The sequence below is a fragment of the Sphaeramia orbicularis genome, chromosome 3, assembly GCF_902148855.1.
Source record: "Sphaeramia orbicularis chromosome 3, fSphaOr1.1, whole genome shotgun sequence".
NCBI lineage: Eukaryota > Metazoa > Chordata > Actinopteri > Kurtiformes > Apogonidae > Sphaeramia > Sphaeramia orbicularis.
Window position 1 is genome coordinate 42,083,598 of NC_043959.1, and position 17,963 is coordinate 42,101,560.

At 40.3% G+C, this 17,963-nt stretch overlaps 1 protein-coding gene across 7 annotated transcripts in view; it reads left to right on the top strand.

Annotated features, from left to right (window-relative positions):
• esrrga (estrogen-related receptor gamma a) overlaps positions 1-17,963 on the top strand; it is a 151,264-nt gene that overhangs the window by 108,645 nt on the left and 24,656 nt on the right. For 4 of the 7 annotated variants that reach the window (XM_030162072.1, XM_030162063.1, XM_030162054.1 and 1 more), the window contains exons 4-6: positions 354-482; positions 10,202-10,312; positions 13,067-13,249. In XM_030162072.1, coding sequence (XP_030017932.1) covers positions 354-482; positions 10,202-10,312; positions 13,067-13,249 — 423 coding nt within the window. The remainder of the gene's footprint in view (positions 1-353; positions 483-10,201; positions 10,313-13,066; positions 13,250-17,963) is intronic. The other 3 variants (XM_030162045.1, XM_030162035.1, XM_030162048.1) reach the window with 3 other exon arrangements.

A 17,963-nucleotide genomic window follows, 5' to 3' on the forward strand; every position in this document is an offset into this window, starting at 1 on the left:
CATTATCGTAACTCACGGAAATTATGTGTGTTATGTGTTATCAACTTATACTCTTCCAAGACATATTAGCATGCACATGAATAAATCATGTAAAATTGAGGTACATTGTGGTATACATCAAAATATTAGTTTTTCTGCCACTGTATTGTTTAATTTTTTCCCTATCTCCTCTTCAGGTCCACGACTCAAGATATAATAAAGCATGTTTTTATATATCCTTCCTTTGTCTACCTACAGCAAGATGCGCTACATACATGCTTCTAACAGTGTCTCCCATTGATGCCTGTCTGTTTATGTACCTATCTTAAATGAAAACTTTCCTTTCTTCTTCCCTCCAACATGTCTACATGCAGGCAACATAGAGTACAGCTGTCCAGCCACCAACGAGTGTGAGATCACCAAGAGGAGACGCAAGTCGTGCCAGGCCTGCCGCTTCATGAAGTGTCTGACTGTGGGCATGCTGAGGGAGGGTAAGGGAAAAGGTCTCTTCCTTATATTTCTCCATTAAGTGTGATACATGCAGCATTTTAGAGTTTACTGTGTGCTTTAATGCAGCATTTACAGGTGCCTCTGAGTGGGATTTAATAAATCAGTTAAAGTTGGACTGATTTATGGCACCCAAGACGTTTCTCACAATTGGACAGTTGCAAATGAAGAATCATTAAAAAAAATCACATCAAATTTGATAAACTTTAGTTGTGTAGAAAGATGGCAATGAAGACTGAAAAGGGTTTTTACAAAATGCTACATGTTTCACTTCTGAAAAATGGTTCACTTTTGTTTATTCTATAGTAAATTGTTAGTTTGTTCTCCAAATCATGCTCATTGTTGCCAATTCCACATTCGCGACCATCTGAAAAGTTACAGATATGTCATTCATCTTCAACATTATTTCATTTCACAGTTAGTCATTCTTTAAATGGTCTTTTTTTCCCCTGTGAATGTCCACTTTTCACTTCCAGATACACATTAGGTAAAGCCGTTTACACACACACTCTATTGACACATTATCTTGTAACTTTTACTAAACAAGAAAGGAATTAAGGGATAATTATGTCACTTGTTTATTTGGAGTCCCTCAGTACTAAAGAAGAGAAAAAGAGATATCTGCCCCCTCACCACTCTGATTAAATACACTCACTCTCTCATTTTCACACTCCCTCGTTGCCTCTGCTTCTTCCTCTCCCTCTTGTCTGCCCACCTCTGACCTTTCTACTCCCACTGCACTCCCACCGATAAAAGGAGGAAGAGGAGAGGCGAGGGATGAAGGGAAGGGCCGATTGGAGACAGAGAAGCTAAGAAAGAGGGATAGTGGGAGGGGGAAGGTGGAAGAAAGCTAGGGGGAGGGAAGGAGGCATGAAGGGAGAAGAGATTGATTTATAGGAGCAGAGGAGAGGGACCAGGGGAGGATGAGCGGCAGGGGGAGGATGGTTGAATGAAGCAGAAAGTATGTGAGAGAGTGAGACACAGAGAGGTGAAGAGAGGAGGGTCAAGGTTGTAATTGATGGGGGACCTGGCCTACGCCCCCTTCCTTACAGTGGTCAGGGAGCGTGGCTCTACCGACGCCTGCCAGCCCTCCCTCCATCCATTCCTGTCTTCATCTCTCCCTCCAGTTCTCCCACTCAGTGTTATTGTAATCTTTCCATCCGTTGTTCTCTGCACTAGCCCTTCTCACCATCCTTTTGGCGCCATACGTGCAGCCTTTCACCCACTCAAACAACATCACTTTAAAACCATGGCAGTTTGCAGTAGATGCAGCAGAAACGACATTGGTAGAAATCATTAGAGGTGGCGCCGCTGCCTCAAACAGTCCAACTTTCACTGTCCCGCTCATTTTTCTCTCCCTCCTCATCATGTTCTTTTTTTTTTCTTTTTTCTTTTTTTTTTGTTTTCACATTCACCCACCCACACTCTTAACAACCTGCTGTCGTTGCATTTGTTCTCTCAGTTGATCTGACATAGGCAGAACCTATGTCTCATCTCATGTTTTGTCTTGTGTATGTGTGTGTGGCCAGAAACACACACACATATACACATGTAAGTATGTATGTATTATTGGCAGCACTAACAGTTCTCACAAGACACAGACAGCACACACAGCACATTCCTGCTGGACCTAGAGACCACATTACTCTTGTTCACAACTTCTAAACTTCAGTTACACAGGGACATTTTTATTTATCATAGTTTTTTATGTCATAAATTTATTCTTGTCTAATTTTTTAACTGTCAGAAAAAGCCTGTCAATGACTAAAACTACAAATTAAACAACAAAATATAAATTCACTAATTTATTGTGGAGGAATGGGTTTTGTGTGTGTGTGTGTGTGTGTGTGTGTGTGTGTGTAGGTGTGTGTGTGTGTGTGTGTGTGTGTGTGTGTGCGTGCGTGCGTGCATGTGTGTGAGGGTGTGTGTGTGTGTGTGTGGGATATGTGTTTGCATGTGTGAAATGCTGTGATCTGACCTGGGCAGGCAAACAAATAGCTGCCTTTTGTCGCTGCTGCTTCCTTAGGCCACACACATATATCATACACACCCACCCACACACACACACAGGCCTACATACTATATATACATCAACATGTCAGACCATGGCCACCCCATTTGTTGTGCGGGGTGTGAATTTAATACAAGGGGTCCCACTCTCCATATGAATAAGGGTCATTTGGAAAATTGATACATCTATTTTCTTATATTTCCTCATTTTCACTGTTTTCCAGCCCCTGGGAAATTTTAAAAAGATCAGCAGCTATAAAATGGAGGAACTGTAGTTTTTAATGTTTGCTTTATGCTGCTGGAAGAACCAGTTTATAATGCATAATTTATTGTCAATTTAAAAGACTGCTGCTTGCTGCAGTTATACTAAATATCTCTTCAAACTTCCCCCCTTGAATTATTATTTTAAGATTGAGCTCCACACCCACTTTAATATTGAAGGGTCAAATAAAATGTCTTATAAATTCAGTCACGGGACTTTACTGAAAAATGATCCATGATGAAATTATAGATTTATCTGTTAGGGCTTAGTGTCCAACAGTTTATCCTTAAAACATGTGTATATGTTGGATTTTATTTGCATGGAGGTTTTGTCTTTAATGATATAGTTAAAAACAATTAAAATTCAGTGCTGTTACACTATAGACCACTAATGTACACTATGACAGGATATTTTGATACTTATTAAACATTTCATGACACTTGACTAACGCTAACACTTACACACACACACACACCACTCATTTAGAAACAACCACATGCATCCCTTCCGGCCTTAGTTGCAGCAGAATTGCATAGATGATAATGGTAAGTGGCTAGATCAGTTAGCATCAGGGCTAACTGTGGTTGTCAGGGGCTAGCTCACGGGAGAAAGGTGAAGATAAAGTGGTAAGGGTGGAGTGGTGTAGGACATGAAGAAGTGTGTGTGCACATCTGTGTGTGTAGATGTTGTGGTTTACCCCTTAGGGCAAGATCTGCCTCAAATTAGCTTTGTCGCCCTGGGAGACAGAGAGGGTGAGATGAAGAGTAAGTGAGGCAGCAAGGAAGTGTGTGTGGTGGGGAGAGAAGGGAACAAGAGGCCGGAGGGTCAGTAAACCAGTAAACCAACTCTGAGTGGAACTGCATCTTTACATGTTCAGTTAGGCACACACGCATCATGTTCTCCATAACGTATTAGTTGTTTCTCAGGAGGAGAAGACAGGAGTAAATGAGCGGGTGGTAAACTGAAGGAAATAGCGAACAGGGGGAACCCACCCACCAATATGTAGCAGCTAATTTCTGGAGCAAGGCAATTAAAAGGCCTGACTATATTATGAGAACTTCCCCTCTGGCAACGGCTGTCTGTCCATTTTTAATGAGGTCATAATGATGCGTCAGCTGAAGACCGAAAGGTCACAGGGGCGTGGCTTAAATCTGCCTCAAGAGAGGCGAGGTGAGAGTGGGAAAACAGGGATCTCATGGCAGGTAAGAGATTGTATGAATAATATTCAAACAGGAGAAGGTTTTACCAAGCTTAAGTCAAATTTTTATTAAATTTAATTAACTAAAAATTGAAGCAGTAACAACACTGCAGTAGTTATTTCCATTAAATGAACAGCATGACAGAACAGACATGATACATTCAACATCAGTAGTACGTAATATGTAGAATTGCAGAACAGTCATAAACAGAATACGACACACACAACATGAAAGGCTTTGGCAGAAGCACACTACCCAGGAGCCAACAGTATTCAATATGCATGTATAGTGTACATATGGTCATATTGACAGATTTGCTCCCGTACAACATTGCAGCTTTGATGATGGCACATTTCATGAATCGTGGTTAAACAGACAGAATGTTTTGAGTCCAAAACCAAAGCTTCCATCTCAATAATGCGTAAACGACCAGCTGGATTCAGATGGCACATGACTAGAAAGACAAGTCCGTGGACTGCAAATATAAACCTTGGCACACTGCCCCACACATGCACAGATACACACACACACATTAATGGCTTGTGCCAACTTTGGCCGTGCTCCCCACGGCCTCTAAGACCTAATGAGTGAGATCGGGTGGAAGGCCCCGGTCTGTGTGAGTCTCCATGCTTGTGTGTGTGTGTACAGCTGGTAGTGTGTGTCACAGCTCCGTTCATAGCTCAACGATTCTGACTGCTGCTATCCAATCTCATTGCTGCACACAGAAGCGGTCATACACACCACAATTGGCCCACACATGTTCACGCAATACGAATTAAGACAAGAGAGAGATGAGAGAAAAAGAATAGAAGGAGGTAAAAATGAAAGTGACGGAGCAAAGAGTGTGTGGTCGGGAGAGGAGAGAAGTCATGGGGAGAGGGCATGAGACAAGAGGAGAAGATGGGGAAATAGAGGAGGGGAGCGCCAGACAACTAGTGGCGTCTGGTGTTTCCCCATGGGAAACTTGTAGCTAAATCTGGCCCTGTAGCGTCTGTCCTGAGCGAGTGTGTGTGAGTGTTTGTGTGAGTGGCATCTGGTTGCATCTCTGCTAGAAAGGAGCGATAATGGAAATACTGTGACGGGAGATCTGCCTAACTGTTCCGCTTTCCTTCACATACACTTCCTTTCTATCTACAAAGGAGAAACACATGAAAGCACTGAGGATCAGGGTTAAAAACTGTGTTGTGTGTTTTTAACCTCTCTAATCAAGCTTAATATGTGAATTCATATTAAAGACAGGTTAGAGGAAGTCTAAAGTGTAAAATAAATTCATCCCCCTCCGATAAAACATGGATGTATAGTAGTTCTGAAAAGAGAAAGGGGCCATCACTGTTGAAGAGGCAACAAGAGACACCTCACAGACTGACACACATGTCCACATTCACACACACACACACACACTCACACACACACACACACACACACACATATTCACACACCAGTGACAGCCACCTGTCCGCTGCCTCGGGCAATGCTGCTCTGATCTGTTCTGGTCTAAACAAACGTCACTGCATGACACTACACCTTCCTCTTAACCTCCTCTCCATTCCTCACTTCAGCTTTATTTTTCCTTGAGTTTACTGTGTTTTTGTGCTATGTAACATACTGCATAAATAGGTCTTTTGAGCAAATATTTTTCACCCTTCATTCACATTAGATTTAAATGTGGTTATTGTCTTATCAAATCTCCTCCCTATCATCCACATATCCACATAGGGAAATACCTTTGTGTTGTCCTCGTATATCAACACTACAGACTGGGACACACTGGGAAACATAAGATGATAACCCAGGCTAGGATTGGGGAAAGACTTCAACCCCATTACAGCTTCAGTTACCATAAACCTACATCCTGTCTTTTTCCCTCTTTCTGTCAGCAAATCCTCTTTTGCTTTTTTTGCCATCCTTTTTTCTTTCCACCGTTGATCAACAAAAATCAATCAATTTTATTTACCTTCCCACTCTTCCCTCGCCACTTTATCCCTTACTCCTGTTTCTGCCCTTCCTCACTCTGTCTTTCTCTTATCATATTATCCATCGGCCATCTGAAATCAATCCATTTTGTGTCTTTTCTCTCCATCCTTTTTTCTCTTTCCCTCTCCCTCTCTCTCCCCCTCTCTCACCAGTCATTCTCTGTCTGTTTCACTCTCCCCATTTGTTGTTCATCCCTTTTCTCTCTTCAAAGCACATAGGTGTCAGAGGCATTTCTCTCGCAATCCCTCAACAGCTCAAGCACACACACACACACACACACACAACATAGTGACGCCAGTGCAGTGTAAAATCTATGCTGATGTGATCACTGCAGATCGCGCTATTGACAGACAGCAATATTCCCACGATAGGAATGTTTCACCTTCATCACTGTCATAGTGCATGTTTGTGGTCAAATTTAGAAAGTGATCTTTTTTCATTAGACGGTATGACTACAGGTATGTTTTATGTACAGTAACGCAAATTTAAGAAAAACACAATCGTGTGTTTGTGTGTGTGTGTGTGTGTGTGTGTGTGTGTATGAATAGTAGTACAAGCTTTTGTCTGAATAGAGGTGTCCAGTTAGTTGACGTAATAATTAATGCAGGATGAGATGTATAACCTCTGTGGATTTCCTTTATTCTTCCCTGGATTCCTTTTTCACTTGCTCATTAATCTATTCCTATCTCATTTCCTTTTTATTATCCATCATTTTATCCTTCCTTTTCTTTCTCATTTCAGGTTTTCTCATTCTCTTTCCTTCCTTTTGTTTACTGGGCCATCCATTACTACCTCTGTGTCCCGTCTGCTCTCTTTTTAATACTTTACTCCATAATAATCTTTCCATAATGTTTTTTTTCTCTCATTTCTTATCTAAATTTTATTTCTATTCTGTCCATTTTTTTGTTTCATTTCATGAGTCATCACTGTTCAGTTATTTCTCTTTCGATTTTTATTTTCTATCCTTACATTTTCTCTTCCCATACCTTCTGACTCTTTGCTCTTTCCTCCTTCCTCTCTTACCCATTCTTTATGATTTGAAGGCTCATTTGTTAAAAGGAGTTAGAGCACTCTTACTCTCCCCCTAGCCTCCTCCTGTCTCTTTTTTGTGGGCTTTGGAAATATAATTTTCAATTTTTAATTTGATTCATTTAGATTTGATCATTAATCAGTGCTGAGAGAGAGTTAATTTGGTGGAAAATAGATGAGGTAGTTAGAGAGGGCTCTTTATGAAGTGAGCTCAGCACAGAGCTGGGTCTTTTAGGTGGAAGGGGAAGACAGCAAAAGGCCACATGTGAGACTTTGTGTTCAAATGAGCAAAAATGTGCATGACACAGAAAGCGTTGCAGAGAAACTGAGTGTATTTTTGTGCTTTTACACAACAGAGACTCCAAGAAGGTCATGATGGTTTACTCTCCATTACACATCAGAGTAATACTTCAGATTTTTTATAATGTTGTATGAGGTACTTATCCATAGTAAGAGTATTACCACAGCAAAATGCAGTCAGCTAAGTCAAAATGGTCCGAAAAACTTACTTTAACTTTATTATTTTGGCTTGCTTTTTCAAGAAGTGAATGTGTCCACAATGTATTACACCATTTATAAGCTGTGTTGATCAAAGTAAAAAGGGCCATTTCCATTAGCAAGGTAAAGCAGTGAAATACTCTAAATAAAGCACATACTTGCACTGATATTGATTTTTTTTAGGTGGGCCTTGTGTGGTTAAAATAATGTTTTGCTTCTGGCCTTATTCATAGCAGTGTATTGTTTTTTTTCCCATGCCAGTTCCCTTTTGTGCTTCTCCAAAAAGGGGCTGTGATGACCATAATCTATTGCAAGTAATAAATGCACTGACTGGCAGATAAATTCAGATTCATTCAGCCCCACTTTACAACGTCCAGTACTGTCCCTATCCTTAAATTTAATGAGCAAAATGCACACAACCCTCACTTTGCCAGGCTCTTCCCATTTCTGTGCTTCTTAGTGAAAATCCTCAGTGATTTATGACACGTAAAATTGTATGATTTACTGTACAGATGTGGTTTTGTGCTGTTTTGGTCATCTACACAAAGCTAAAGCTTCCATAATTTCTAGAAACTGAATATCTATACATTTCGACAACAGCTCTGTTGATCACTTGTAAATTTCTCATTGATTAAATTTTCCACCTTTTGACGGTCAACTGTGAAGGTAACACATCACCTTCATCCCATTTGCTTCATTTCTCCTTTACCTTGTGTAACTCCACTTCTCCACTTTTGCTCTCTCTCTCGTACTCCCTCTCTTTAACCAACCGCTGACCCAGGTAGCAACTGAGCAAGCTGCTTGTCGGGTCTTACCCGAAAACACAACAGTAGTGTGTGGGTTGGAGAAACATAGACGTGTGTACTTGTTTGTGTTAAAGAGGAGACACAGAGTGGGTTTGTACCCCCTGGTGTTAAGAGTTTCTTGACCGTTTGCTGACACTGGCCCCCCCACTGTACCTGGACTGTCAGCCCTTCTGTCTACCTATCTCGCTCTCAGGCGCACACACACACACACACATACACACAGATGCATGTCATGTTCAGTTCACTGGACTGAATGCTGCCGGGGCTAGTGAAAGTTTTATAAATAACTAAATTGTCAAGGAAATAATGAATGTACTCACACTAATGCTTTGTATAAGTATAGAAGCACACCAATGCACCTACAAATCCAACGGATGTACAAACACGCTCCCTGACATTTTTTTTCTTTGCTGCCTAAAGGAAAGTCTCCCTGTTAATCTTTTAGGTGTGTTGTCTTGAATGTGGTCAGCACAATTTTCACAGGATTTAAATCTGTCTGTGTGAGCAAATCCCTGTCTTGCTCTCTCACTCTTTCTGCAGGACAGTGCTGCAAGAGAGCGGGAATGTAAGGAAACTGATTGAGGTGCAGCCAACAGTGATAGAAAGCAATCTAAAACATTTAGAAATAAGACTATTATCCCAGTTATAAAGTGGATGAGTAAAGTCTAGAGGTATATACTATATCTCATGAGTTTTCTCAGTACTCTGTCTCCTCTTTCGTATTACTAAATTATGTTTTATTCTTTTCTTCTCAAGGTCACTGGCTCAACTTTGTTGCATCCTTCAGTTATTTTTCTCACATCATTTCTTTTATCTCACTTATTAAAAATGACAGGTGCCAACTGCGGATTTATCCATCTACATGTGGCTCTTGTAACCAGTTTTCTGAACCCTCCCTGGAAACAGAAAAACAATAGAGGAAATCAAAGAGAACTAGAAAAGAAATTGGTGCAAAAGAGTTAGATATTTGATGACAAATGTTGTCTCTTAATGCTTTCTTTATACTCTTCTGATCAGACCAATTTGCCTTTTAATTTGTATGATCATTATCACTCTATCTTTGTCACTCTTGGACCTTCAGCTGGCGACATTTATGTTAAAGCTATTTTCTTTATTTGTTCAGCATTTAACTTAGTTTTCTTTCTTTCCATTTCTCTTGTATTTATTTATATGAAACCACTGCTACTGTTCCCACAAACGTGAAACAAATCTCTTCCTGTGCACTGGTGCATGTTTTTCTTCAGGAAGAAACACTTCATTACATCATATCAGCAAATCTAAAAGCTTTCATTTACACGGTGTAGGTTAATTTTTACACACCAAATCAATTGGAAACATAGAGTGCAGACATGACAGACACTATTCACACTAGAATCAGATTAATATTTTTTAAGATGACTTAAAAGAAGATACCTCCGCTCCTCTCCTCCCCCAGGGTACAAGACACCTCTGTCTTCCTTATCCATCTTTAAGTGGTAACCACGGTAACATCCAATCCCCTGAGAGATAGGCCTAATTAAATTAGGACTCCTTTGTGTCAATTAATTAACCAGACAGAGAGACAGCAAAAGACAGACTGAGACTGGGCAAGAGACAGGAAAAGAGTAAGCCATAAAGCCAGAGAAAGAGAGGCCTTTCTATCTGGAGTGTGTCTCTGTGAATTTATCTCAGTATACATTAAACAGGCAGCAGCAAGCATCAAAACACATACACACTTAATATAATCTTATTTACGAGACAAAATCTAACCTCTCTCTTTTTGTTTCCATCTTTGTCCCATATTTCCTTAATTTCTTTTTTTTTGCATACAGCCATTGGTTGTTCTACAAGTTTTGTATTTAAGTACAATTAAATATGATCAAATGTTTTACTCTTTATGCAGATGTTCCTTTCACCATGTATTGACATGCACTCCCTCTCTATGTGATTTCTCACAGGTGTTCGTTTGGACAGGGTTCGTGGGGGGAGACAGAAGTATAAACGCCGGATAGATGCAGACAACAGTCCATACTTGAACCCACAGCTGGCTCTGCCTCCCAAGAAGCCATGTAAGGACACACACACACAAAAAACCCCCTGAACAAACAGGCTGGAAACTCTACATGAAATAGCCCTTTTCTCACCAAAGTTATCCTTAGTCATATGAATCTACCTTAATGCATGATGACTTCTACAAATTTAAGTATGTATTACAGAGGCCACAAATGCACATGTTCAAATGTTCAAATGCATATTTTATTACAGTTTGCAGGCAGCATTCCTGAAATAAAGAGGATAGGAGTCATGTTTTAGAGCCTGTCTGTACAAGGAACTACCTTTCCATTAGTTTCTATCCTAATGGAGACAGTTGGACAGTAAAAACATTTACACACACACACACACAAGCGCAGACACACATAAATAGACACAGGGTAGTGAGAAGCCCATCTGTTTGGGACCAAGTTTATCTCCCTGTCTCTACTGCTACCAGTTTGGGGTCATAACATTTTATATGTGTAATATTTCACTATAAAGGTATTCATTTAGCTCTGGCTGGATTGGCTGCATTTTTTAGAGAATAGAGGCATAGCCAAAGCCTGATGATTGAAAAATTAACAAGGGAGAAAGTGTGTGTGTGTGTGTGTGTGTGTGTGTGTGTGTGTGTGTGTGTGTGTGTGTGTGTGTGTGTGTGTGTGTGTGTGTGTGTGTGTGTGAGAGAGAGAGAGAGACAGGTGCAAAGAGACAGGAAAGAGAGAGACTGTACCTAAATGAGAAGGTTTCTCAGAGAGAGAAAGAGAAGAGGAGAGGAAGGCAGAGGGGCTACCAGCCAGCACCCTAATCCGGATTAAATCCAATCTGGCAACCACATCAAACTAGAGTTAGCTCTCTAGCTAACCGTCTGCTCACACACATAACACACACACGCATGCAGTACAGATTGAGCAGTGTTTAGCAGCTTGGTCCCCAAAGCCCATTTTGCTTAAAGCTGGAGCATATTCTGCTTTAGGCCAATATGCTGAATGGCTGCACAACAGCTTACCGGGACTTCTGCACTACTAATCATTAAAATGATGGGATAATGTGAGTGTGTTTATACTTTACGTGTGCACATAACACATGTCTTTGTATATACAGTGCCTGAGTGTGCAGTCACTCACTGGATGCCTTCACAGGTAGAGCAATTTATACTTCAGGCCTGTTTCATTTTTTAATTTTGGAGCATTGATTGACCACCACTGACTACTCAAAATAGAAATTTGTGCAGGAATTTTTAGTCTGTATTTGTATGTAGTCTGTATTTTGCATTAAAATAAAAGTCATATCTTTTTGTCCCAGCATCAAACTTAAACAAAAAATAGTTTGAGGTTCATATATACAGTATATATATATCTTTTGTCTCTCTATTTTCTCTCTCACGCACAGTCAATATTCACAAAACAAATTTTCTGTCCCTCTCAGATACACACACACAGCCTATCTATCTGTAGCCCAATCCCTAGCCTCAGCATCCCCATTGATTGTGTGAGAACAGAACAATAGCCCAGGGTTTGGAAATGGGCTTCCATTGATTCTAATTAGGGAAACATTAAATAAGATTTACCCACAGATACTGCAGTGTGACCGGGATTGGTTGGGCTCAAACGACCCTGTAGCTGGAGCTGGAGGGAAGAGGGCGGAAAGGATATTTATATATATACAAGTGTGTGTCTGTGTGTATATATGTGGGTGTAAGAGAATTGGGGGTGGAGAGTGTTAGATCAATACACAACTCCCCCTCCCAACTCTGTTTCACTCTCTCTTGTTGTTTATCTCTATCTAGCTGTCGCTCTCTCAACTCCTCCTGTCTGTCTTTTACAATCTGTCCATGGCTCTATTTCTACCTGTCTGTCTTCTCTCAGTTTTTTTCTGTCCTTATCTCTCTCTCTCTCTCTCTCTCTCTCTCTCTCTCTCTCTCTCTCTCTCCCTTTCCCCCTCTTCCCCACCACCTCTCTTCCTCCTCTATCCTCTGTTTTTATTCCCATGCTTGATTAGTCAGTGGATTAATTTGGAAGCAGGGTATCAGTCTGTTACTAATGGGCCATAGAGATCTCATCACCACATGTCACTATTACCAGCTGAGCTGTTTGGCTTTCAGTATTATCTTTCCCTCCTGTACACATCAGCAAACCTTCTTGAGACTATCATACAAAGACAAAGTTTTTAGTAACCTTGGTCAATACTTCTCCAAACACATTTAGGCAACAGATATTTAGTAATCTTATGGTGTTTTGTGTAGTGTATCTAAATCTTCAGTCCTGACTAATTACTGGCATCAAGCAAATTACCTATTGATTGTTCTTTTTAATCAGAGTATCATTTCATTATTTCCACTTTCAAATGAAACGGCATAAAAATTGTTAAACTCTGAACTGGAAACCTTCACTTTTACGTGTGATGATACCTTTATATTGTACAGAATTTTAGATTTAGGAATTTTCTAGTTAAATTACAAGATAGAAAAAAGTTTTTGCTTGTGTTAAATGGTTGTTTGCATTACATTTCATGTATTGCACTTTCCAAACGCCTGTCTGGATGGTGTTTATTCCACAATATGCAGTGTAATTTGTCTGTTTCCCTCTAATATTCTCATGTTCACCACAGCTGTTTTGGTAAATGGATGATGTGGAAACTTTTTGACATGTACAACATATAATTATGGACTGTACTTATGACCTTTCACATTTTTGCACCCCATTGGTGTGGACAACCTTATAGCCTAATATGGCAAAAATTCACCATCTCTCTGTCTCTGTGTTTTTCTCCTTGTCTGGTGGTCATGTCAGTTGCCTTTGGCTGCCTTGCAGATAACAAAATCGTCTCTCACCTGCTGGTTGCCGAGCCAGAGAAGATTTACGCCATGCCTGACCCAACAGTACCAGACAGCGACATCAAGGCCCTAACTACGCTGTGTGACCTGGCAGATAGAGAGCTAGTGGTCAACATTGGCTGGGCCAAGCACATCCCAGGTAGGAACAAAAAAGGCTGATCCACACGAGACTCCATGTTGACTCTGACCCTGTTGGGTCATACACACAGCATATAGAATATCCCCACTTTATTTGATTGCCAGAGATTTCACACACACATCAACACACTTTGTCAGTAGCACATTGTGCATAAACATGCGTGGTATGTGGGTTGACAAGCAGATTACAAGTTTAGCATCAGTCGCTTCACATGCAGTCCAGACACACTTATACAATGTTAAAACAAGGGGTTAAGATGACCTTTCACCCTAATCCATGTTCTCAGACAGACTGAACTGTTAACCTCTTAAAACTGACCATCCAAATGACCTTATAGGTATTTACAGGTGTGCGCATATATAACCTTTTGAAACAAACAAGGCACTACCCTTTAACATCTTTGTTATGGCATTGTTTTTCAGGGGTTTGGATTTTTCACAAGATTGTTTTGCAGTTGCTACATCACTTATATGACAGTTGTTTAAAAATAAACCTTTTACCTGTACACACAATTACATGTGCACTGATTTAAAAAAACAACAGTTTTGTTTTGCTGTGGCAACAACATGAACATGACAGCACAATATGCAAATCTGTGTGACGCTGTACCTTATATGAAACGTGTCTCAGGGCCTGTGGGTTCCACATTCACTAATCAGTTTAAATCAAGTATTTTTCCCTCTTTGTTTTATTCAAAGTGTAATAAGACTACAAGATTAAAAAAGTTTTAATTATGTGGCATATATAAATAATGAAACACAAATACAACAAAACAAAATGAGGCAATGAAGCGTTTTCCATCGAAGTCTAAGCAAAAGTAAGATAAGGGACAGTACAAAATAGATGTATAATCTGGTTTTGGTTTTAGTGAAGGAGCCTGCTGTGACAGCAAAGAGAGGGAAATAACAGTGTCTCAGATTAACACAGATTAGTCTCATTGTTGACTTGAATATGGTTATAGAATAGAATAGAATAGAATAGAATAGAATAGAATAGAATAGAATAGAATAGAACAGAATAGAAAAGGCCCACTGCTGCCACTGTTCAAACAGTGGGTTGTGTAGCGGGTTGTAGGATTGTGGGGAAATACCCGATTAGAGGTATAAATACCACCCCGTCGCGCTGCGTAAATCTATAACAGGAAAATCAATGACATTGGATAACAGGGCCTCCAAATGATATGTATTATATTGTATTATATCAATAAAAGTGAAGATAACAGAGAAGGGAAAAAGAGATTGAATGAGAGAGAAAGAGAGACGAGAATATACATTTCTTCTTGTTAGAGTATTGATCTATGTGCGGCTATATGGACAGTAAGCAGACATTTATATTGATCCATGCACCAAGTATAGCTCTTTGAATATTTATTTTTCTCTTTCAAAACAACATATAGCTGCACTCCAGTAATATCTTCTTTCCACTAATCTGTTTCCTGCTTTATTCGACTTTCTCTTCAAATCTGTTTACCTCTCTTCCATACTTCTACATTCCGTCTCAGACATGCACCTGAATACACACACAGAACAGTCTAGCATAGAAATGCTAAAACATGTAGACATACTAAATGTATTGTTATGAATTGGGCTTGCCTTTTCCTTTGCTCAATACTTTTACAAGTGAGTGGCCAGGTTATGTGCAGCGCTGAGTGTGTGTAAAAGTGTGTATGTGTGCTGCTTTCTCTGTGGAGGGAGCGAAGCGCAACGATTGCTTGGCGGAGGAGAGAAGATAGCGTGATTAGATGAACGAGAAAGGCAATCCACTGCTCACAGAGAAAGATAGAACTCTTCATCTTCCAAGAGTGTGTATGTGTGTATGTGAACACCTTATGAAATCCTCACTGTTTACAACACTGAACACTGATCTAATACTTTCACACACACATACATGTACACACACAAAGTGATCTACTGTTCTCTCAGGCTGGAAAGGATTGTCAGAGTGAAATACACATCCTCTGTGGTCTTTATTAGCCTTACACACACACATACACACACAGAAAGCACACATAAAAAGCAAAAAAAAAGTCTTCAATAACTTAAGTCTTGATTAGGATGTAATTGAATAGAGTACAATGCTTTGCCACTGTTTTCTTTCACAACTTCTGAAGTGTGTTAAAGAGAGAGAGAAAGAGAGAGAGACTGCTTAGGGTGCACATGTGAACACACACATGCAAATGTCTTTGCTTGCCATGGTACAGTAATTTTTTTAATCAAATTGATAGAGAGAGACAAAGCGAAAACAGACAGAGGCAGAAAGAAGAGAGGTGAAGCCAATTTATGCTTCATGATATGGCTGCGCAGCGCTGTGAACACACACACCACTCTTTCTCTCACACACACACAAAAGCGCATACACAGGCTGCTAACAGTGGTAACAACGTGTCAAGGCGAGCGCCAGGCAGCTAATTTGAAGTCATTAGATGTCTGCCGTACTGGCAACAATTTGTTACGCTCACACACGCACAAACACACACACAGAAGCACATCACATACACACACTGAGTTAAGAGCCGTCTGCGGATAGCGAGGAGGCTAAATTGTAAACTAATTTAAACATCACTCAGCGTTAGAGAGGCTGCCTGCAAGACAGGCCCCCGGATAACAAGACTAGGGTACGTGCGTGTGTGTGTCTCAGAGTGTGTTTGTTGCGAGTCATGTTTGACACACGGAGTCGGCCAACCTTAGAGACATGTGACAACACACACACGTATCTGTATGATTGGTTCTTTTATTCTAAGTCTTCTTGTGTATGTGTGTGTGCGTGCTCATTTCCATACTGATATGGCCTATATGCAAACATTTGATATGTCATTAGGAGAAGAAAATGAGGTTTCAGACACTGTGTGTGTCTCCTGTTATCCTACAAGGAATGTTACACTAACACACACATTCACCGCACACATGCATATACAGTATATGTGTGAAAGACAGAGATGAAGCATAGTGAAACATGAAGTATGAGAAGTCTTTTGCTGGTTTCAAGTCTGTATTGACATGAACCCCCATCAAAAAACTATTCCAGTTTTACATTAGGCTGCATGTCATAGTCAAGTGTATGTGTGTTTGAAGGAGGAACGAGCAGTCAGGTGGTAGAAGGAGGAGGAGAACAGCAAATATTTAAACAGGAGTGAATAAGAGGGTGAATTAAAAGAAAGAAAGGCCATTCAGAATGAGCCATTTATCTGTCTGTAGAATTAGTCTTTTCATCCTCTTTTTTCTCTTCTCTCCCTCTGTTATCCTTTTTCTTTCCCTCTCTCTCTCTCTCTCTCTCTCTCTCTCTCTCTCTCCCCTTCTCTCTCTCTCCATAATAACTAAATGACTACTGGGCAGTCATGCTAGCAGCTCTTATCTAGACTCGTGGACACAAAAGGGAAAGACAGACAGGCGAGCACTTGACTTGACGAAAGAGCAAGGACTGAACAAATGAATGAATCAACGAATGAGAGCCAGAACCTATAACACAGTCTATTTTACCAGAACCAGGGGCCTTGCCATTAGTGTTTTTTACAACCCCCTCCCCCGTTTTTTTTTTTTTTTTATTCAAGAAAGAAATTGCTCTCGGGCTGCCCACCACTCCTTCCCACTATTCTCTTGCTTCCCTATCTCGTCTTACTTGCTCTTTTTCTCTCAGTCTCTCTCCCTCTCTTTCTTTCACTTCCCTTTCAATTTTGACACTCAGGATAAGCGGTCTATGTGTCGGCAGTAATGCAGTATGATTGAGCTGTAAAAATGGGGGAACGGGTGTGGGGGGGTGGGGGGTTCCTGTCAGTCTATTCATTTAATTGGTCTTTATGGAGATACGTCTGGGAGAAGAGGTTTGGTTGGTGGTGATGAGATAGTAGGAAAGGAGGGAAGTCCCCTTAATTCATAGACTTCATGTTACTAAGACACAACTCGTGACAGTCATGTGTTGTGTCTTAGTATCAGCTCCACTCTGTTTTATCTGTTCCTCTTAAACCTTCCCTGGACATAAAGCTGAGCATGGGTGTTGACCCCATAATGATTCTAAAAACATAAATGGGAACATGGCCTAGATGATTGGAGGCCTCAGCACTGTTCTTTTTTTAACTTAATAGAAGGTAGTGAAGGAGGAAAAGGTGTTAGTTTTTCACCATATTCAAGTGTTCAAAACGTATCAGTTTTACTCATTTTGCTCTTTGACTAGATTATCTTCTGTTTTTTGTTTGTTTTTTTTTTAGAAATATTCAAATTCCAGATTCATCTCATTGTGCAACACAGTGAAAGTCAATGTGCAGGCCATTGCAGACTTGTAAATTTCCCATTTGCAAACAGAAGCAACCATCTTAAATTTAAAGGAGTGACATTTTGCTTTTTTTTTTAAATGGAATTATGCATTTTTAAAATTTCCCTGTGGTCTGCATAAACTGTAAATGCTATGCTTGGATCTGAGTTGTTCATTAATTAAACTCCACATCTTCTACCCTGTTTCTTAGTAATGACACCAGAACGGTTGTTTTGAGCACTGGCCCTTTAAATGCAAATGAGCCACTTCACACCCCACCCCCTCCAGGTTGTTGACTGTGCTGCTCTGTCTCATTCAGCCACTTGTGCAACTACAAACAACTAAACATCATAGGTAATCAGCTCGAAGTTTGGACATATTTTCAGTATGGACTAGAACCACTGCTGTTGACAAACAATTATGTCGTACTCGGAGAAATGTTCATCAGAAGTCTTGACCTTATATGCGC